The sequence below is a fragment of the Silene latifolia genome, chromosome 8 (genome assembly GCF_048544455.1).
Source record: "Silene latifolia isolate original U9 population chromosome 8, ASM4854445v1, whole genome shotgun sequence".
Classification (NCBI taxonomy): Eukaryota; Viridiplantae; Streptophyta; class Magnoliopsida; order Caryophyllales; family Caryophyllaceae; genus Silene; species Silene latifolia.
This window is the reverse complement of record NC_133533.1, coordinates 5904925-5928365: the sequence shown is the minus strand read 5'-3', so window position 1 is coordinate 5928365 and position 23441 is coordinate 5904925. Positions and strand designations below refer to the sequence as shown.

Below are 23441 nucleotides of genomic sequence, written 5' to 3'. Positions count from 1 at the left end.
CATTTATAATACGTAGTATTTTGCTTAAAATTAATGAAAATGAAATTTTAAATACGTCTAATTATCGTACTAACTAACATATTTCTTATGTCATAGTAAAAAATTAACTCCGTGCATTTTTTTTGCACGGGATTAAAACTAGTATAAATAAATACCCTTAATCTCACGTTATTGTTATTATTTTAGAAAATTATTGAATTTTAGAGATCTAATGAGTTTTTTTAATTACAATTAATAAATGTTTGTATTTTAAAACAATTAGTCTTGCTGAAGACGGGTCGGAACAAGTGACGGGTAATGCCACTCACAAAACGAATAAGGGGACAAGGTGAGGGCACCCCCATGTGCTTCCCTCTCTCCTCTATTTGGGTCATTTGTGAGAGAAAATGGTATCCGTCACTCCAAAGTGACGGATACGTGCCGTCACAAATGAGATTTTGTGATCTTAAAATAATGTTGTAAATGTGGTGTTTTTTTTAATATCTTTGTTCTCAGGATAGTTGTTGCTTTTTTTTGGCTAACCATGAATTAAACGAAATAAAATTCTTTTTTTTTAATAAATAATACTTGTGTATATTTTAAATTTTTAACATTAGTTGTGTTTAAGTTTAGGCGTGTGAAGGACATGACGGAGGTGTAAGGATCGGGAATTGGTGGGAATAATGGACGTGCCTGAACTCGTAACTGGAATACTACTACCGTTTCTAACATAGATAGAACGAATATTACTCGTATTAAACGGGGCAGTAATCATACCTGGGTCGGAGGTGAGGTGGGAGGATGCACCCGTATCCATATACCACGGGTCGTCGGAAGCTTGAAGAGAGAGGGCTTGAAATTGTTGGCTCAAATCAGTTGGTTAAGGTGGTTCGTTATCCATGACGAACGCTTGTCCTTGAGCACGGGACTGTTGACCACCACGGTAGAAAGGACGTTGAGGATAGGGTTGAGTCGGCCAGGGTTGAGCCCATCCTGGATACGTTGGGTAAGGGCATGGTGGTGGCGTCCAAGGCGAGGGCCAGGCTGGGGGTGGGCCCCATTGAGCCATGGGTTGAGTGGTAGGTGGATTGGCAGATTGTTGATTATGGTTGGAATGGCGAGAGGATTGTTGGGTGCGGTTATTATTATTATTGGTGTTGTTGTTGTTGTTTCGACGATAAGAACGATTGTTCGACTGACGAGGGGGGCCAGAGGGGGTGGCCTTGAGATTCTAGTCAGCCCAAGTGTCAGCGGGAGGTGCGGCCGGAGCCGCCAAAGCAGTGGCAGCATTATCGCTGGCAGATTGGCGATGGAGTTCAAGCTCGATCATACTACGAGCGGTCTCAAAATTGGGAGTAGTTTGATTGATGTAGGAAGTAACGGTGTCGTATTCTTTTGGAAGGCCACGAACCAATTGAATAATCGAGACGGCGGTCAGTGACGGCGGCGTCGACATCCTTAAGCATACCGGCGAGTTCACGGAGACGTTGGCAGTACGCCTCGAGGGAGGGCATATTAGCGAGACGAAGGGTATTAAATTCCTGCTCGAGAGCAGCGGTACGGGCTCCCTTATTGTTGTTGAATATGTTTTCGACACGAACCCATGCTTGACGGGCTGTGGATTCATCTTCAAAAACACGGGGAAGAAGTTCGTCGCTAAGTGTCCCATAAATCCATTGCAACACATGAGCATCGTTTCAGACCACGACTCGTATGTCGCGTCGGTCTTGGCAGGGGCAGGAGTGCCGTCTATGTGAGACAAGACCTTGTGACCACGAGCATGGAGTTGAAAAAGGCGAACCCACGATGCGTAAGTGACTTTCGTGCCATCTAGGACACGCACTTTGTGTTGAATGTTGGAAACAGTGAACACGGGATGCAGGCCGGTTTTGGAGGAGCTTTCAGAGTCTTTTGTCATGGTGAATTTTGTGCGTGAGGCTTTGGTGCGTGAGGCAGGCAAAGACGATACAGATTTCGAAAAATCGTGCAAAAGGGGGGCATAGGTCAGGATACGAGGATAGATCGAGATCCTACCCTAGTTACTGATACCATGTCAGTAATTATAATCCCTTAAATGGGAGATTCATATTGTCTACGTATATATATCATGTACATCATATCTTTCTCATATTTACAAGATATTGTCAACTAATATAGAGAGATTCTAGGAGCTAACTAAGGTAACTAATATATACAATCTTTGACTAACTAACATTATCAAGTCTCTGATCGGCTCTAAGATGCTATTCCGCACTCCTTTGAAGAAATTCAACGACTTTTTGGAAGCTGGAGTCGTTAATCTGCAAGAGAGAGCAAGGGATGAACTTATGGATGCATTCAATGATAACTTCTCACTTTTCGCAAGTACTGTATATTATTTGGTTAATGTATTTTCTGTCGTCATTTGGTTAATGTATTTTTTGTCGTCATTTGGTTCTTGAAAAAGGATTTTACCCGTCTTACTTTTGTTAAGTACGGTATATTATTTTATAGAACTAGAGGTGCTATATTTATTGGAACTGTTTAAGCGGATTGTTTCTCTTTTTTAGGTTCAACATTTGAGCTGACAATGCTGTACTAACTAGACTGTGAAAAGTTTGTTCTCTTGTTTTTTTTATTTGAAATCTTTAATACTTTATAGCTCATTGAACGTGTATCAAATATACAGGAGCCACTGCAACTGACATTAGGGTTGGCAAGTCCGCGGAGATTGAAACACTGACAAGCCTTTTGGGTGACCTGGAGAAGAAGGCAAGTTACTTCTAGTTCCTCTCATTTTTACTTCCCGGATCCCCCGCTCTTTCTCTTTATGTTTGTCTTTACATGATTGGCTACTGCTGTTACTGCATCTGTGGTATCCCCTTATCATTTTCCTCATATTCTCCTTTGTTTTTAGCTGTATTGCCCTCATAACAATTATTTTCGATCCAACCGAGCCTGTAGTTATTAAAAATAACCCAAAGAGACTTTCTTTTTGGTTGTTACTACAAAACTTTGTTCCAAAAGCAAATGTAGTGAATTGAAGTTAATGGCTATAACTATAAGGGTTCGGTGTGGATAGTTTGCTGGTTGGTCAACTTTTGGCCGCTATTCTACACTCAGATTCTTGCAGACCTTTGTGAGGTTCTAGGGTAATGTTATATTATTCAACATGTCAAATAATAACGTATATTTATCTTAAACTCGTGAGTTTTGAACTTAAAACTCTAAATTATAAAAACACCTTCCAATAAACTACCTATCATAAATAAGAATTTCGACTTAAGTGAAACTTTTAAAACATCACTTTGTCAAACTAAAATAAGTAGTCGTCAAATTAAAAATCCTACTTTGCAAAAATATTTTTCGAATTTTTCATCACAATATAGGGAGTTTTCAAATTAAAATTGCAAGTTTTGAAAATATAACTAAAATTTATCAAACTAGGTTGAAAATACAAATCACAAGGTATATGTTGAATACTTCATTTTAATTTAAATCTCATAACTTTAACTTAGAAGCTCAAAATTTTCAATTTAAAAGTACAAAATTGAATACTCAAATTAAAATAATGAGTTATTAAAAGTTATAAAACTGAATTTTCATCTAAAAAGTTGGCAATTCTAAAATCGAATCCAAACCTTCTTGTTGTCGATCATTGTGATTGTCCATGTTCTTCTTCGATTTGGGAATTGATTGGCCGTAGAGATGGTGTATTTGTTGGTTGCAAAGTGTTGATAAGGGGACTATGGAGGTGGCAGAAACAAGGATTGTGGCTTCGTGGTAAAGGCTAATAGAAGACATAGAAGGTAGTTTTTGTTCCTGGGAGAGTTATAGGCTTCCTGTTAACACTCTCTTTTCTTTAGTGGGCAAATTTCCTATTTTGGGTCCGATGATCTTATAAGAGAGTTACTGATACTTAATTAATTAAACCTTTCGGGATTATTTCAAAAAAACAAACCATCAAAAGACAACAAAAGTAGTTACACTAATAATTTAATACTTCATTCATTCAACCTCACTCTACCACCTTCAGTTTTCTACACTATTCACAAATAAACATTATATTTATGTGAGATCTTGTTTAATTCGTCTTTACGAATACATTAAAAATATCTAACTTTTATAATTTGTACAAATAGGTAACCAACGATATTTACCGCGTAAAACACGTGTTGACAAATGTGATAAAGTAAAGTGGAGAGTAGAGTTGAATGGAGGTAGTATAAAAGACAATAAAAATACAACAAAAAAAAATTGAAATATTTGACGAATTAAAATTATCGCTCAACTATTTGGGGAAAATATTAGAAAACCCAGCGACTTGCCGGAAAATTACGCAAATTCGCCGGAGATTCAAGATTTAAAGAATAAGCGATAAATCAGTCACATTCTCTCTCCTCTTTCTTCGAAACCTCCGACAGAGTGCAGAAATCAATAAAATGGGGATAAGAAAAAATTTACTGATTAAGGGAGTCGAACATGTATACAATGAAGTTCGTAATCATCCGGAGTTGAAGAAATCCTTTGGAAAATTTAAGAAAGGAAGAATTAGAGAAGTTGTCTAAGATAGCTAAGGAAGAGCTGGGGGAATTAGCGAAGGTAGCAAAAGACGAGGTTGAGAAGTTTTATATGGAGAAAACTGGGGAAGCGATGTTGAAGATTCCTGAACAGTTAGATAAATGGAATTCGGAGTTAAAACTCTGGCAGGATGAACTTAAGGAATAAGGAATGGTGACAAGAGGCGAAGAAAGGAGGCTGGAGTGAGGAGGCAGTAGAGAAGCTCAAGATAATCGAAACTACGATGAAGGAACTCCTCGGGGAGAAGAATCGTGGTTCTTTGGAAGACGAACAATCCGAGTCAGAGACACCGCAGGCGCAGGCTTCGGAGACGGAGACTGAAGTTTCTTCTATTCTAGTCTATGATTTTGACTTGGATTCGGAATCGAGTCGCTCTCCAAAACCTTTGTCGCCACGGAAGTTGGGTGTCGCGATCGAAATGGCCTCGGTTCTGATTATAGTTCTACTCGTTACTTGGTTGCTGGTTAGGGTTCATGCTAATTCGTTTTCATTTGAGGTTACTTCTAGTTCCTCTCATTCCAGTTATTTTTCTCTTTATGTTTGTCTTTACATGATTGCCTACTGCTGTTTCTGCTTATGTGGTATCCCCTTATCATTTTCCTCATATTCTCCTTTGTTTTTAGCTGCATTGCCCTCATAACAATTATATTCGATCCAACCGAGCCTGTGGTTATTAAAAACAACCCATAGAGACTTTCTTTTTGGTTGTTAATTGTTACAGGATTTGTCGGAATATTGTCGAGATATTCGACATATTGTAATTTAGGAAATCATAGTCATGGGTGTCCATTAATTCGCGACTAAGAAAAAATGTTGGCATGGACATAACATAAATCGTGGCAAAAAAATATTTACCACAAAAAATATCCGTAGGCCTGAAAGGCATTAACCTGCTCCAATGTGCTCAAGCAATCAGCTGCACAGTGACCGTCTAAACCACATCTAGCACAAGACTCCTCTACTTGCTGACTCATAGCATGAACTCTTTCTTTATTACCCAATGATTGGGTAGTCTTCATCTCAGTAAGTTGGGCATTAATAGCCTCTAATTGTGCCGCAAGAGCACTATCAACACCGGTTCCTCGCGTGCTTCCCCTAGGATTTCCATACTTGGCAGTATGGGTGGCAATCTGATCAGTTAATTTCCACGCGGTATCATCATTGGTGTTGTCCTGAAACCTCCCATTAGCAGAAGAATCCAAAAGGGCACGATGATCGTCGTACAACCCGTTATAAAACTGGTTGCAAAGAAACCACTTAGGGAAACCGTGATGGGGGACTAATCGGACCAAACGTTTGAAGCGAATCCAAGATTCATTCAAATCTTCAGTAGCTCCTTGCTTGAAACTAGTAATCTGACTTCGTAGTACATTAGTCTTTTGAGGCGGGAAGTACCTCTTGTAGAAAGCAAGAGCAAGGGTGTTCCAGTCTGTAATTCCTTCACCCTCCATATCCAAGTCTCTCAGCCACTCAGCTGCTCCATCTTTCAGAGAGAAAGGAAAAAGCACCTGCTTTTATCTGATCTTGTGTCACCCCAGCTGTTAAAGGAATAGAACAGCAATAGGAGACAAATTTCTCCATATGTGTCGCAGGATCCTCAGCAGCTGCCCCTCCAAATAAGTTTCATTCCACCAAATTGATGTAAGATGGCCGAATCTCGAAAGTTCCATTGTCAGTACTGGGCAGCTTAAATCCTTGTGGGATAGAAGCTAAGGTTGGTTCGGAGTGACTGGCTAGAGTATGCATGATGGTAGTCTCGGGAATAGGAGTTTCGACTGGGATTTCGGCCTCGGAATTTTCGTCCTCTGTGTAGGACTGATCGGCCGAATGTTCTAGGCTCTCCGTCTCGATGTCAAGTATACTCGAGTCTTCTACTTGACCCACTTCTTGATTAAATTTCCGTCTATAGCGAAAAGTCTTCTCTGGTTCAGGATCAAAAGGAATAATCTCGGACCTATTAGACCTGGGCATACACGGAACTAACAAGAAAAGTGTGAGAACGGTCTCAAGGAACTAGGTTCCCTGAGACAAAGAGACAAAATAAACAGAAACAAACTTAAACAATTGTTGCCTCCCCGGCAACGGCGCCAAATTTGATAAGGCTAAAGTCGTATCACCAAATCAAAGTAAAACTATCTCAAGACTAACAAGAATAGCTAGCAGTAAGACAGGTATCGAATCCACATGGAGGCGGTAAAGGTTAAGTCTGTAAATATTTAAATTGTCTAAAAGTAACCGTTTTCTGGGGGTTTGTTTTGTTTGTTATCTAACCAACTAATTGCGAGTAATAAAAAGACAAATAACAATGATATTAAAAGTCTAGGATTTTCGGTTCACTAGGTCAATTATATGTGGTCTATTAATCAATTGCTAAATCTACCAAATTGTCTAAGATCATAAGATCGGTCGACTCTATTATGCCCTTTAGATCGATTCTAACATGCGGTCGCTATAATTAGATACAATCTATTTGATTATCGCAGCCTATATTAATTCTAACCCGGTCGGTGAAAGGATTAATTCGCTACACTAATTAACAACTCAGGCCTAAGTTAATTAACTAGAATAAGAACAATAATCAAACGACAACTTATACGATTTCACTAGCAATTAATCAATTTCCCCTTTTCAATTAACCTAGATCCCCTTCATCCCAGATGAGGAAATTAGCTACTCATGACTAAAGCAATAACAACAATAACGATAATTGAAGACATAATTAAGAACATGAAATAAGAACAATAATTGAATAACATAAACTTGAATGATTAATTATTAAAGAAAGATTAGTACCGTAGCAAGGAAAGATTAAAGCCAGAGAGAGAATTCAGCCGTATGAAAGTAAAATAAAGCGTAACCCAATAAAAACGTACGAGTTTCTAATTTATAATACAAATAACTGTTTTAGGAAAATCCAGAAAGTCATCTGCCAGAGAGGTTCCTCGATCGAGCCTGAGGTGACTCGATCGAGGACGATTGCTCGATCGAGGAACCAACTTCACATACGGTTTCTTCATTTCTTTCACTTCTAGCCTTCATGCTACCCCGTTCCTCGTGCCATGCTTCGTGTATTCTACTATACCATCTCCGCTACGCTCATCTTAGCTTGATTATCCTCGTAATGCGTCATTTCTGCATTGAAAAACAAAATAGCGGCAGTATCGACAATTCATTGAAATAAGGCATATAGGTGATATAAAGGCACGAAAACAGTATATAAAATGGTATAAAAGGAGTTATAAAAGTATATATAAAAGTGATACATCAGTAGACTAAGATGTCGTCGATGAAAACAAACACAAACCTATCCAAGAACAGAGTAAAGATCTGATTCATCAAATCCATGAAAGTTGCTGGTGCATTGGTCAAACCAAAAGGCATCACCACATACTCATAATGACCATAACGGGATCGGAAAGCTGTCTTTGGAATATCCTCATCTGCTATCCTCAACTGATGATAACCTGACCTCAAATCGATCTTAGAGAACACACCTGCTCCAGTAAGCTGATCAAACAAGTCGTCAATCCTTGGCAACGAATACTTATTCTTAACTATAACACGGTTAAGCTCTCCGTAGTCGATACATAGCCTCATACTCCCATCTTTCTTCTTTACAAACAAAACTAGAGCTCCCTACGGTGACACACATGGCCGGATGTACCCCTTCTCAAGCAGCTCATGTAACTGTTTATTCAACTCTGCTAAGTACTCCTTAGGTGCCATACGGTATGGTGCTTTAGATATAGGACATATTCCCGGTTTAAGCTCCACGTTGAAGTCAACATCTCTCTTTGGCGGCAACCCCGGTATCTCCTCAGGAAAGACATCCTCAAACTCTCCCACCACAGGTATATCAGAAGCTATATGCGGCTCTACTCGAAGATCCCTCACTTGACAAAGAATCAAGGGACACTTCTTCCTCAAGCGCGACTTTAAGATCATTACCGCAATGAACTTACACTTAGGTCTCACAACAAACCCCTTATAAGAAACCCTTATACCCTTGGTACCCTTTAAAGACACTTTCTTTTGCCGACAATCTATATTGGCATCATACTTACCCAACCAATCCATCCCGACAATAACCTCAAACCCATCCATAGGAAACTCTAGCAAGTCTACCGGTAAATCTACCCCTCCAACCAACATAGACACTCCCCTATACAACTTAACACATGACACTAACTCCCCAAAAGGTATAAATACATCATCCTTTACAAGTTCAAACTCCCCCAAGCCCATAGACAAAGCATGACTCCTAGACATAAAAGAGTGTGTTGCCCCCGAGTCAAACAAAACAAAAGACGGTGTATTATGAACAAGAAAGGTATCGGTAACTACATGTGCATCGTTCTGAGCTTCTTGCTTGTCCATCAAAAAGAGCTTCCCACTGCTTTTATGACCTCCTCCCTGGACTGAGGCATTAGAAGTACTCGGCTTAGCTGCCGAATCTTGGGTAGCACTGTTGTTCTGGCGCTGGTAAGATCCTCCACTGTTGCGGTTAAAACCACCATTGTTGCTATGTCCACCACGGTTACCCCATTACCCACCTTGCCGGTTGCTAGCAAAGCTCTGACTCGGACCCTGTGAGAAGTTTCCCTGAAAACTTCCCGAGCCAACTCCAGTCCTGGCACTCGTGCAGTCACGTCTCTTGTGGCCTATGCCACCACGGTTGTAGCATGACAGGTTGGAGTTGTCACTCACACTCCGACCACCACCTCTACCCCATCCTCGAGATCCTCCATAGAAACCAGCTCCCCCGGAAAAAGCCTTGACCTGATTGAAGTTGCCCTTCTTGTTACCCGACTGATTGTTGTTCACACTATCAGTTTTTCTCTTCTCAGCAGCAGTTCTCTCGGTAGCTTCCTTTGAGAGGTCTACCATCCTCTCATCTTGACCGGCCCTCAGATACACATCCTTGAGATCAGTGATGACTCCAACTGGTAAACGGTTCATGATCTTAGCTGACAAACCCCTCTCAAAGCGAAGAGCCAAACCCCTCTGCCCTAGCTGCATGTCCTCTGCATAGCGAGACAACTCAAGAAACCGGTGATAGTACTCGGTGACTGCCATATCATCGGTCATAGTGAAGGAATCGAACTCAGATCTCAACTTGTGACGGATATGCTCCGGCACAAACTGCTCCCTCATAGCACTCTTCAAACCCGACCATGGTATAGCCCCAAGACCTTCAGCCTGGTAGTAAGCTCCGACGTCCTCCTTGACGTTCTGCCACCATACAACGGCCTCGCCCCTCAGGTAGTACACTACCTGCTCAACTATCATCTCTGGTGGACACTTAACAATCTCCATGAGACTTTCCATCTCACGATGCCAGTTCTCGAGCAACTTGGGTTCCCCGACGCCCTCATAAGTAGGTGGGTTAAAGAGAGCGATGATGATGCTAAGTTGGGTAGCATCCATAGGTTTCTCCGCACCCTTACCCACGTTCTTAAGAGCCTCAAGAAGAGCCTCCTGTTGCTCGATCATGCGAGCTATCTCATCGATAGTCATCTCGGATGCTTGAATTTGCGCGGCGGTCCTCTTTGACGGCATTTTGAGCTGATAAGAAGTAAAGAAATGTAAGCACAAAAGCCTACAGCTCAAAATGTAAACGACCCTCCGCCAAAGAAGCACTCGGCCGAGTATACAGCAATACTCGGTCGAGTAAGGACTACTCGGTCGAGCATCACTGATACTCGGTCGAGTAATCCACTCCAGTATCCAACGTCAAAATCACAAGAAACATACTCGGTCGAGTATAAACCATACTCGGTCGAGTATGTCCTACTCGATCGAGTATACCTAAATACTCGGTCGAGTAAACACTTTCAGTAGCTACTGCTACTCACTGCCAAACAACACTCGGTGGAGTGCTTGGTTACTCGGCCGAGTACCCCCTACTCGATCGAGTACCTGCCCTGCTCGGCTGAGTCATGCAAAAACGAGCTAAAAACAGTACAAGGATAGATCCTATCATGCCTTTCTACCCAAAGTTAAGCATATTACGTCACAAATTTTAAAGCCACATAGTAAACACGTAACATGCCAATAATTTTCATGTCAAATCCGTTTCAACCAATTTCACCATGTCTTACACATATTTCCACACTTTACACCTTCTACCACATGTTCCAACCACTCAATTTCTACATACCACACACATGCATCGAATAAACACACAATAAATTCCCTCCGGTGACCGGCTTGAGATTGTGAGGGCCATAGTGCGACTTCGGGACGTTTCCTAAGTCCTTGTGGTAGCTCCAAACAACTCTCCCCGGGTTCATTTTATTTATACTCCCTAAGTTCATTGGGTTCATTAGTTTTAGGTGCCGGAATCGTCAGCTCTGATACCACTTTGTAACACCCCCTCATACCAAGGTACCTTACCAGGACTACCCCAACATGAAAGGCTGTTACCATCTCGGTTGCCCGAGGTTAGTACATATCAAAAGCAACAGTCCAAACACATTTATTAAGGTACGGTAATTATAAAAGTTACATTGTCTCCAAAAACCAATAAAAGAATTATCCAAATGCTAACAACTACCAAACAACTACTAAGACTCGTGATGGTGACAACTAATCGAGCGTGGTGACTCTCCCATGACTGCCCCAAGCTCAATAAGCGCATCACCTGTCACAATCTGCTCACCATCCCCGAATGGATCACCACAGATTTTACAAAACACAACACGGGGTCAGTTACTACATAATTAAAGTAAAACAAGTGCATCAAGTAACCAGTTGATCATCCTCCATCCCCGGTCTCCCGATCTCACACAGTAACCGACTACAGACCGAGGTGTGTAGCCCTGCCAAACTACCCATCGCAACAGGTTGCCCACGCCGCCAGTGGGGGACCGCAGCCAATCCCTACCAAAATCCTGCTCATCAATGAGCGACAACCATGTCCCTTAATGTGCACATCCCCTATCGTGACGGGTTCCACGGAGGGCGAACTAGGGCGTGAAGCCACTCCCGCAAGTGACTCCACCACAACCATCACAACATCACAACAACCACCACCACACCAACACTCCGATGATCAGCAGACAACAATCATACACAATACAATCACAATCTTAAATCAATTAATAGTAAACTGAGTAGGGAAACCCTACCTTAGCACAACAGCAAGGAATGAGAGTAAGCAAACTAGAACGGATCCTCTACGAAGTCTCCGCCTAAACAACAATCACATAACACAATCACTAATTGCAAAACCTCATTTCCCCCAATTCATAATTAAAGACAAACCCTAGAAACATCAACCATTAAACATGAGAATAAGGACTTACCGACGAAGAATTAAAGGAATGAATACGATTGCTTATGATTGCCCACACACAGAGGAGATATTCAGAGGTTATTAGAGCGTCGTATGATGTTTTAGGTTTTGTAAAACGTAATTAGAAACTGATTAATGAAATATATAACGCCCTAATCATTCTCAAATCAAACCGCTGAAATATTACCCGTCAGACCGGATACTCAGTCGAGTATAGAGTATACTCGGCCGAGTACCCTCTACTCGGTCGAGTATTCAGCATACTCGGCCGAGTGTTCCTTGGCAATAGCCAAACAGGCTACACGACACACTCTACTCGACCGAGTAGGTCATACTCGGTCGAGTACCAGCCTATAAAATCCGTAGTATTACACCCACAATAATATAAGATAACAACCCTCTAGACCTCCAGTAATACTGGCAAATGTCACTAATATCACGCCTAGAGTAATCTCATAAATTATTGTATTATCACCCCGTCATACTGCCTCTCACCTTCAAACCTCGACTTGCTATTTACCAAACTACACCTTGTTTGATATTTGTTGTGAGATATTTTTTCCAAAGGAATTACATCCTTTATATAGCCATGAAAAATACGTTAGATTTTATAATAATAAAATAAATTCCCATGTTATCCATGAGAGAATTAATCACATTCATATATATGTTTTACGTACTTGTAAAAACAAATAAATGTTTCATTCATTTAACACCTAAAGTTACATGTACATCATCAATATTGTACATGTAACATTTAGCGACTTTAATATCTTGTGGTGGAAGTTTTCACCCAACAAATCCCCCATCCAACACAAGAAAACATAAACGAGGAATCAACCATTGGCCTTATAAAATTACCAGCTGCACACCCCGAGTTAGCATGCGGTCCTCACCCTAACTCACTATCACGGCCAATGCACCATGTACAGCCTAAACCCGGCTAGTCAATGACGTTAGTTGATTTAGGAGAGAAACCTCTTGTTCTCCTTCCTACAAGCAGGAATTTTACCTTTGCGGCCGTTTGCAACCTGGAAACAATCTACCTTCGCCACCTCTTCCGCATTAATCTCACTCTCCGAGCAAGAATTCGTCGGCTGCGACACAGAATACGACACAAGTTGTGAAGGCGGTCTAATGGACTTCGCCTTCAACTTCATCCACCAAAACGACGGCCTAACCACCGAGTCCAATTACCTCTACAAGGTAGCCGATGACACATGTAGCAAAAACCAAGCATTTGACCCCGTGTCCTCGATTTCAAGTAGGAGGACGTCCATCAGAACGACGAGGACGCCCTCCTCAAGGTCGCGACTAACCAACATGTATCGGTGGGGATTGAGGAAAGCGGGTTTGACTTTCAGTTTTACTCTGGGGGTGAAAAAAACTGACGATTTTGGAATTGACGACTTTGGAATTCATGACCAAGAGACATGGTCAATTAAAGTTTGTTGGGTGAAAAAAACCGATATATAAAAACTTCTAGCCATGGGACCCAAATACGAGATTTTTTTTTTCAAATCGTAATTTTCGGAAAGATAATCAATTTAAAGAAAAAAAAGAAATTATCACTTTTTGAACTCGTAAATGTGAGTTACGGCCTCTTAAAATTTTTCAAATAAAATAATTGGGTATTTCAACAAAATGTCCAACTCAAAAAACACCGTGACACAATTACACAAAGTCTCGAAGATTCAAACCCCGTTATTAGGAAACCTGTGCACCGTCTCTAACTACAATTTGTTCATCTACAGTTCTACACTTTTGTTGTTCTTCTTGCACCCTCCATTAACCTCCCTTTCATTTCCTAATTTTGATTAACAAATATGGGAATCCATGGTAATTATATTAGTTAAACACAATCATTTTAAACAATTACAATTAATTTCCTGATTTTAATTGACAATTAATTATTTCATCCAATTTTGTGTGTTTTTTCCCAGGTGATAAAAGTAATCGACCTAACAAGAAGTTTAAATCATCAAAGGTATCATCTTTACACTTAATTTTATGTTTTTGATTGTAAGTTTAGTTTCCGTCTTGTTCATTTGTTTACCTTTTATATCTTTGTGACGGGTATTTTAATCGGAGGTAAATAAATGAATGGGACTGAAGGAATTTTGCTGAGATTGAAAATGGGGGTTTTTTTTTTGGTGGATTAGGATGATCATCATAATGTGAATGAAGATGAAGCTTATTATCGGCCCGAAGATTTCGATGATAGTAATCGTGAAGGTGTGTGTTTTGATTATTTTGGAATGATTTTAGGATTAATGATATGGGTTTCAATTTAATTTCCCTACTGCTTGTTTAGTTTAGGAGGGTATTGTAGGGTTTGATTTGATTGTGGAGTGATTGTATGATTTGGGTTTGAGGGCGTTTTGGGTCATTTGGAAACCGCCTCTTTATGCTGATAATGGGGTGGGGTAGGCTGTGTACATGTGAATCTTGCTTACTCCGTCCGTCATTTGCTGGAGCCCTTGATGAATTGGGTTACCGGGGTAATGTTGTTGCGAGGTAGGGGGTTTTGGGTGATGGGGTCTTAAATCTCAATCCCCACCACAGGTTTTAGCAGTTTTACCGCGTAAGATTTGAACATGTATAAATTTTGATGGATTTTGTTATATATAACCCTACTAGTTTTTATGGGTGGTAAGGTATTTGGATTTTCCATTGCGATCCCACTCCCCAAGTTTCTTGGCCGCGCCAATATTACGTTGTTATGTGGAAGATTTGAGCAAGTTGAAATTAATATTACCTTTGGTGTTGGGTAGTGATTTTACTGAGTTTTGTGTCCATTAGGGGCCGTGTTCTGATTTTGACTGAAAGTTGTGATCTTTGATTAAATTTCCATGAAGGTGAAACTAAAAAGAGAGATTTCACCAAGTTGGAACTTAAGGAGGATCACGCAAATCGTCCTTTGTGGGCTTGCGCGGATGGTCGGATATTTCTCGAGACTTTCTCTCCTTTATACAAGCAAGCTTATGACTTTCTCATAGCAATTGCAGAACCTGTTTGCAGGTACCCATCTGTTCATTCGGCGATTATTAGCATAATATTTACAGTAATTATTTATGGTTTTGAATGATATTCCTTGAGATAGGCAACTGTGTGATCTGACCTGTTACTGATTTTGATTGTTGTAAGGCCGGAGTCAATGCACGAGTATAACCTGACCCCGCACTCGCTATATGCTGCTGTGTCTGTTGGGCTCGACACAGAAACGATCATAAGCGTCTTAAATAAGTTATCCAAGACAAAACTCCCGAAAGAAATGATCGAGTTTATTTATGCGTCAACTGCAAATTATGGTAAAGTGAAGCTTGTGCTTAAGAAGAACCGGTATTACATTGAATCTCCTTTCCCAGAGGTGATACTTTCAACAAATTCACTATTTATTAAATGATTTCTTTAATGATTTCTTATATTGCTTTTACGGTTTATGTAGGTCTTACAAAAGCTACTTAGAGATGATGTAATCGGCAAGGCCAGGATTGCCCAGGAGGTATGAAATTCATGCTTCATGACTTCATGTAGTTAGTAGGATTTAGGTCAAAATTCATTTAGATTCTTGATTTAATTAATTTTTATGAATCTTATGGTTAACGTTGGTGATGGTTATCCTGACTGTTCTGGCTGAAGTGCGCGCATTATGTATTATAATAACTTACTCCAATCCAATGTTTTCCATTGAAATCTATTTTCAAGAGATGAACTTGTGGCAAACACTGTCTTTCTTTATTAATGTTCTGCTTCACTCAGTTGCCCTCTTCAACGGTTTTTCATTTGCAGACTGCTCATGGAGCAGATGGATTTGTCATTAGCAAAGGGTTGGGTGAGATGACGAGTGGCCATGGTGATTTGCTTAGTGAAGCTGAATTGGCTGCCATAGCCGAGGAGAAAGAAACTCATGCATTTGAAATTGATCCCGCCCAGGTTTGTTTGTTGTCCTTGTTTGATTCATGTGTTGTGGTAAAGCTAGTGCTTGAAATATTGTCTCACTTTAGAGTACTTGGGATGGTAGGAATTGTTACTAGCCCCCCACTTCCTATTGCAACCCTCCGATACCACCAATCTCGTTCGGTGTTTTCTCTCTTAACCCTGTATTACTCTAGTAATAGTTATCCCCATCCTAAGCGAGCCCTAATTCTATACCTTTTGTGTAGAGGAAGGAGGTTTATCATCATTTCATTGTACACCATTACTTTCACTTTGTGTTTATTTAGTTTATTTTCATGTCTTGTGCATCGTAACTCTTCTAGTTTTTTAAAACAAAAGAAATATGATGTTGCCATTAAAAATCAAGTCAAATTGGTCTTGGTCCAGAAGGTTCCATTTTAATTTTTCTAGGTGTTAGTTGATACATGTGGAAGATTAATATGTGGGTTGAATACATATTGCCACTATATTGGGGGGACCAGGGAGAATGACAAATATAAATAAGACAGCAAGATGAGTAGACATATGTTGATATGTATGCGATGTACAGCAAGTATGCTTTGAAGTTTTTCATCTTGGACTGTGAACTGTTGAACAAGAACTTTTATTATTGGATAATGCTAGAACTTTGAAAGGATAATTTTTTTAAATTGCATGAGGCATTCTGATATGAAAATTTATGCTTGAACCTGATTTATTTGCTCTTTTCATTTCACGGTGAAATGGTATTGATAAATCTGTGTAGTGCCTTAAAGAGTTAAAGCCAATGTATGAGCCTGGTGTTATTCTGCAGATGATTGCTATAACTGTTCCAGTTTGTTTTGTATCGATGGTGGAAATATTTTAAAATGGATAAAGTGTAAATGTGCAAGACACTGTTGTTATAACTGATGAGTCTTGTGATGCTGAAGAAAGAGGCAGAGGCTATTTTTCTTTAACTTGATTAGAGAATACATGTATGTGATATCCCCTTCCCCTTTAGAGGAGCTCTCATAGGCCAACGTATGCAAGATTACTTGGCTGTCTTTAGCCTCTCGTATGTTGCCTCCAGTAAAGTTTATTCCCTTGTGCACGTGATAATCCGGATCACTAGATACGCTTACGCCCCCTACGGGTTGCAAATTTGTTCGTGCTTAATATCAAGCCAAGTTAGCAAAACTCCTATGACTAGCGATACTGTGTTTGTTATACATGCTCCTATTTGTTAATTGCACAAGCATTAATATGTAGCTATCTTGATATCTTTGGTTCTCGGGGTTATCTTATCTCTGTATTTTGCATTTTTGCAGGTTGAGAATGTAAAACAACGGTGTTTACCAAATGCTTTAAATTATCCTATGTTGGAGGAATATGATTTCAGAAATGATACAGTGAGTCATTTATGACATATGCAAAATGTTTCTGCTGAAAAGTTAATAAGCATTCACGGAAAACATTGGCATGTTATGCTGGTTCAGAGATTCTAACTTATTTTGGGACAACTAAATGATGCTGTTTTGATATTTCAGGTCAATCCCGATCTTGATATGGAGTTGAAGCCTCATGCGCAACCACGACCGTACCAGGAAAAGAGTCTTAGTAAAATGTTTGGAAATGGTAAAGCTCTAGTGATTCTTATGCCTGTAATGTAGAAATTGATGATGATGTCCTCTTAAAGATGCATAATTTTAGGAAATTTGTTAATTGCTACTTGTACCTTGTATATCTAATTCCTGTTTCTTACCTTTTAATTTTTATCAAAAATTACCACCTTTTTAGCATTTTTTTTATTATACCATGAAAAGATTATTTGTGAAATGTTTTGAGATGGTAAAGCTCTTGTGATTCTTATGCTTGTACTAAAGAAATTGATGATGAGGTCCTCCTAAAGATGCATAATTTTTAGGAAAGTTTTTTAATTTCTACTTGTACCGTGTATTTGTAACTCCTGTAACTTCTTACCTTTTAGTTTTAATTAAAATTAGCACCTTTTTAGCATTTTTTTTGGCCCCCTTTTGCAACCTTAAGTTCATTTCAGCCAAAAAAATGGTATCCACAAGGGTTGTGATGAAACAGTTGTGTCATATGGACAGGTAGAGCAAGATCGGGTATCATTGTGTTGCCTTGTGGTGCCGGAAAGTCTCTTGTTGGTGTATCTGCTGCATCTCGTATAAAGAAGAGTTGCCTTTGTTTGGCCACAAATGCTGTGTCAGTAGATCAGTGGGCGTTCCAGTTCAAACTTTGGTCTACCATAAAAGAAGAGCAGATATGCCGTTTCACTTCTGATAGCAAAGAGAGATTTCGCGGGAATGCTGGAGTCGTGGTAACAACGTACAACATGGTTGCTTTTGGCGGTAAACGTTCTGAAGAGTCTGAGAAGATCATTGAAGAGATAAGAAATAGAGAATGGGGATTACTTCTCATGGATGAGGTATTTCTTGATTGTTGCTTACTTCATATAAAAATGTTTATCCCATTTAACTTCTTGAGGCGACAATTTCAAATAGTGAGTGTAAATATTTTGGAAAAAGTACATAAAATTATATTTATAATATTTACATATTTAAATTTGTCATCTACTATATCTTTGAAAGGATTATATTTCGAACAAAGAAGTAATATATTAATGCAAAATAGTAAGTATCGTCTTGGACAGCACATAAAGTAAACAAAAAAAATATATTTTGGGTGTTAATAATCGTGAAGATGAGAGATATCTTATTTTTTTTCTGCTTTGCTCCCCCTGATTTACTTTATACAGGTGCATGTTGTACCTGCCCACATGTTTCGGAAAGTCATCAGCATTACAAAATCACATTGCAAACTCGGGCTAACTGGTATTCATGCTAGTTGGATACATGGAGACTGTATTTTAAGTTTGTTATACCTAGCTGAGAAAGTGATACATGTTTATGATCCACAGCTACACTTGTGAGAGAGGATGAGAGGATCACTGATCTGAACTTTCTGATTGGTCCAAAATTATATGAAGCCAATTGGTTGGATTTGGTAAAGGGTGGCTTTATTGCAAATGTTCAGTGTGCTGAAGTCTGGTGTCCAATGACAAAAGAGTTCTTCGCTGAATATTTGAAGAAAGAAAATTCCAAGAAAAAACAGGTATCTTCCTCACAAGCATATAACTGTCATTTTTTGCACTTCAATTTGTCTTACATGGAAATTTGACTTCCGCAGATTGGTATGTACGAGTTCTTGATTTTATCTGTCTTTTTATATCTGTTACGGATTATTTTTTAAATTGTCTGTTTTCCCTGGTCTTCCCTCAATTGTTTGGTTAACTAAGACTAGGCCCATTCTTTCTGCTTGTGGCGTTCTCATGTAATCTTAATGATGCAAGTATTTATTATTCTAGTCCCTCTTTTCTTTCCTTTTCTTATTATTGTTTAGGCAAGTGAATTTTGTTGATTGCTGAACATTCAATTCCCGATGTTATTTTACTTTGATGCTGCTATTTTTGTACTTAGCATATTAAATTTTGCAGGCATTATATGTGATGAACCCTAACAAGTTTCGAGCTTGTGAATTCCTGATTAAATTCCACGAGGAGGAGCGCGGTGACAAGATAATTGTTTTTGCTGACAATCTGTTTGCTCTTGTGGAATATGCAATGAAACTTAGGAAGCCCATGATTTATGGTGCAACCAGGTACTACATGTCCCCTTTGGAGACATTTATTATATAAGTTGTGTGATTTACTGTGCACATGCTCAGTCTTCCTTACATTTTCTTTGCTATATGTGGAACAGCCATGTTGAGAGGACAAAAATTTTGGAGACTTTCAAAAATTCGAAGAACGTGAACACGGTGTTTCTCTCAAAAGTATGGCTTATACGATCTTATTTTTTAATTTATTTCAGTTTTCTTGAATAAAGTTTTTTTCTGGCCTCTGGATGTTATGAAACTGCCTGATGATAGAAACTAAGCGTATGCTCACTTGTGGACGTTGTGGTAGCTGAAAAATGCGCCTCTGCTGCACTTCTTTTTTCTGTTATGTTGAAGTTTGAACAACTATATTTTAGGCCCAACGACCAAGCCCCAATAAGCGGAAACCGAACAACCACCAGGCTCGTCTGAAGAGGAGCGATTTAATGTGTGAAGACTTATAAATAGAGTAGTGAGACTAATAATGAGACTGCAGTAAAAGATGTTGTATACACCCTAGAAATTTTCTTTGAACTTAGAATGCGTGATTTAGGGGCAGTAGAATCTGAGAAAAATGTCACGTCATTAAGAATTTGAAGGATCTGATAACGGTTTCTGTTACATGGAACTCTCTTCTGTTAACCTATCTCTCAACTCCCTCCTGAAAATTTCCAGGAAGCTTTTATTAGAAAACTAGATTCTGAGTAGTTCGGTAACAGTTACTAAAACCCAACGAAAGGCTTCTGAAGAGGACTCTGACCAATTTGACCACCTTTTAATACAAATTTCTTCAAAATAAATCTCCCTTTACCCGTTTGGATTCCTACATTTTTCTTTTTCTTAGACATTGTAATCAATTCAGTACATTCCCATTTTGGTTAAGAAATAGAGTCACACACAAAAACACTCAACCATGAGTCTGGAGTCTGGACACCGGACCCTTTTCTCGTCACATATTTTTCTTCACCTAAAACATTGTCCCGAAAGCAAACATAGTGATACCAAGTGTATAGAGATAGTATACTTATTCAAACATGCTCCCAAGTCCGTTGGACAGTTTGTGAAGGGGTTATTGATTTTTTTTCTTTTTTTCTTTTTTCACATCAAATGCACTAGTAGTGCTGCTGATGTCTTAATCTACTGGATAGTACAATTTTTTTGTCATGACATTTGTTTGTGGGCATTACACAGGTTGGTGACAACTCTATAGATATACCTGAAGCAAATGTCATAATTCAAATCTCGTCCCATGCTGGTTCTAGGCGTCAAGAAGCTCAGCGACTTGGTCGTATTCTGAGAGCAAAGGTATGTGCTTAACAGTGACTATTCTTTTCCTAATTTAGTCTCCTTTCCATCCACCAGTATTAAAATGAAATGTTCCTTGTGCTAGATATTGTAATTCATATAACATTGTTGTTTTCTTTTATTGATAGGGCCGGCTTGAAGATAGAATGGCTGGAGGTAAAGAAGAATATAATGCTTTCTTCTATTCTCTTGTATCTACAGATACACAGGTAAATCCTGCATTTTGGGCAATTAAAGAACTCTGAAACACTTCACATTTTTGTAATACCCCCTTTGTTCCCTGGCACGAAATGTCAATTTATATCTTATCGTTGTTTCTTTTGAAATGTAGGAAATGTATTACTCTACTAAAAGGCAGCAGTTTTTGATAGACCAAGGTTACAGCTTTAAGGTACTGTTCTGTTTTCCTTCTTTGTGACCCTTCTTTGCTGATTGGGAACATTTCCTGGTAAAGGGTGTATCGTATAAAAAGTGAACAGTGGTGCATCAGCACCTGTCACTGGTTTGGTACAAAAGCGCTCATTTATTTAGCGCCTCTGGACTCTAGTGCCTTGTAGTACACCAAGGCTTTATCTTGAAATCGTGATACTCTTTAGTTATCAGACAAAGTTAAGTTTCAGGAATTTTGGTATATTTTTTTTTTTTTGAAGTGGAGATTGGATTGTGGATCAGCAGCAGGTTCAGGAGTAGGTTGGTAGAATGTACTCCTGATTCTATGTAAAGGCTGAGCATGGCTATTGCCTAGTGATATCTTATACTCCGTACTTGTATTATGGCAACACTGACTCACTGCTTCAAGGGCTCCTGGAGTGGAGTAAGGGTGTTCGACGTACGCATCTTACCCGTTTTAAATGCCGACAATAAAAACTGCATTGATAGCTGCTACTTCACTTAAAAGAAGCATAAAATGTTTTGCTTTATTCCATCAGAGTCTAGACCTAAAGAATAGTGACTTCTTTCCGTCAAGAAAAAAAAAGAATAGTGATTATTTGATTCTGTTGGAAGTAGTAACGAACACTTGTGACTTGTGTTCGTATTGAAATTGATATATCTGTTCTATTTTTGAGATTGCCCAACTTTTCCCATTGTGTTGTGCCTTGTGCTGCTTTCCTAATTTGAATTGGTTATTGGTTGTGATGCACAATGGACCAGGTTATAACAAGTTTACCACCGCCTGATTCCGGACCTGAGCTCAAGTATCACTCACTCGATGAACAACTGGATCTCCTTAAAAAGGTTTGCTAGACTTCCACCAGATGCTTTATTATCAATTGACGTTGTTTCGATCATGATATTCCCTTGACAAGAAAGTCGTGTTCCTTCCCTTTAAACCCAACTGCTCTTCTTGCAATGGTGGAACCCGGGCATTTGGTTTTGAAGGGACAAAGCATCTGTTTTTTTTCCTGATGTGAAGGACCTACGAGGTAGTTTCGCTACTAATAAGATTTGAACCCAGGTCTTGAGTATCTCCCCTCATGAGTCACGACTTTACCATCCAAGCTACCTAACATGTGTAAAAAGTTGTCGTATTTGTGCTACACACTTGTTTTGGAATTCATAGGCCGCCATCTTAGAAATTCCATTTTTTTTTTTTTTTTTTTTTTAAATAGCATAGTTTACAAAAGAGCTTCCTGAGCAAGATTATGAGCTATCCTATTCACTCCCCTAGGACAAAAACTAAGAGAACAACAGTGAAAACGAGACTCAATAGACTTAATATCCTGAATAATGCAACTAGTATCTGTGGTTAATTTAAAGTTCTCACAGCAATCAGAGGATAATACGTGTACTGTGATGTGAAGAATATGATTATTGGTTTCTGAAAACAGGTTTTAAGTGCTGGGGACGATATGACTGGTATCGAGCAACTGGATGAAGATATTGATGAAGTGGCCCTTATGAAAGCTCGTCGGTCCATGGGATCAATGAGTGCCATGTCTGGTGCAAGTGGGATGGTTTACATGGAATACAACAAGTAAGACCACCAACTCGCATCCTAAAAAACTGTGCATGTGAATATAAAGTGTCTTAATATGGAATCTTGAGTTCTCGAATAAAACGGTCTCATATAATACTTTTTGTGAGATCGTTCAGTTTTACCTATTTACCCATGAATATATCGATGCAACTCTTGTTAATTGAATGTCGCTTCAATAAATGTTCTCATAAGAGGCTAATTTGGTTGGCTTTTCCTAATGTTTTACTTAAATCTCTCTTGCAGAGCCGGACAAAGGAGACTTGGAGCCGGGTCGAAAAGTAAACCCAAAGACCCCTCCAAGCGACATCACTTGTTCAAGAAGCGTTTCGCGTAGAGCCGTAGATCTACTACTTTGTAATGCTTTTTTTGGAATTAGTATATCGTAAAGTACAATCAGATGAACCGAATGTAAAAATTTTCGTGTACTCTGAGGATAATAATAACATTCTACAATGTACTTGAAAATTGAAACTATAACATCCTACAATGTACTTGAAAATTGAAACTACAGCATAAATTTTGCTCAGAATTTCACAACACGGACGATGTTTTGGCATGTCCAGTTACAATTTGTAAATGTAGCGCGTAAAAAGTGTAACTGGTCGGACTACCAATATGAAATTTAATACATCTTGATGCGCCCTCTCTAAATGACGGGAGATTTAGAGAGGTGAAATTGCGCAATTTCACGTGCCAAAAAATGGTCGAAAATGAACGTTGCTTGGTATTAGGGCTGTTCACTCA

General features: G+C 39.2%; 1 protein-coding gene across 1 annotated transcript; it reads left to right on the top strand.

Moving 5' to 3' along the window:
• Positions 1 to 13486: 13486 nt before the first annotated feature.
• On the top strand, positions 13487 to 23207 carry LOC141596155 (general transcription and DNA repair factor IIH helicase/translocase subunit XPB1-like). Its single transcript, XM_074416241.1, has 20 exons — positions 13487 to 13675; positions 13780 to 13823; positions 13999 to 14071; positions 14695 to 14857; positions 14984 to 15206; positions 15285 to 15341; positions 15629 to 15772; positions 17065 to 17145; positions 17284 to 17371; positions 17848 to 18185; positions 18516 to 18591; positions 18678 to 18871; positions 19254 to 19417; positions 19519 to 19591; positions 20606 to 20719; positions 20848 to 20928; positions 21051 to 21110; positions 21872 to 21955; positions 22549 to 22694; positions 22941 to 23207. The coding sequence occupies exons 1-20, from the start codon at positions 13663 to 13665 to the stop codon at positions 23029 to 23031; spliced, it is 2307 nt and encodes a 768-aa protein (XP_074272342.1). The 5' UTR covers positions 13487 to 13662; the 3' UTR covers positions 23032 to 23207.
• Positions 23208 to 23441: the final 234 nt, after the last annotated feature.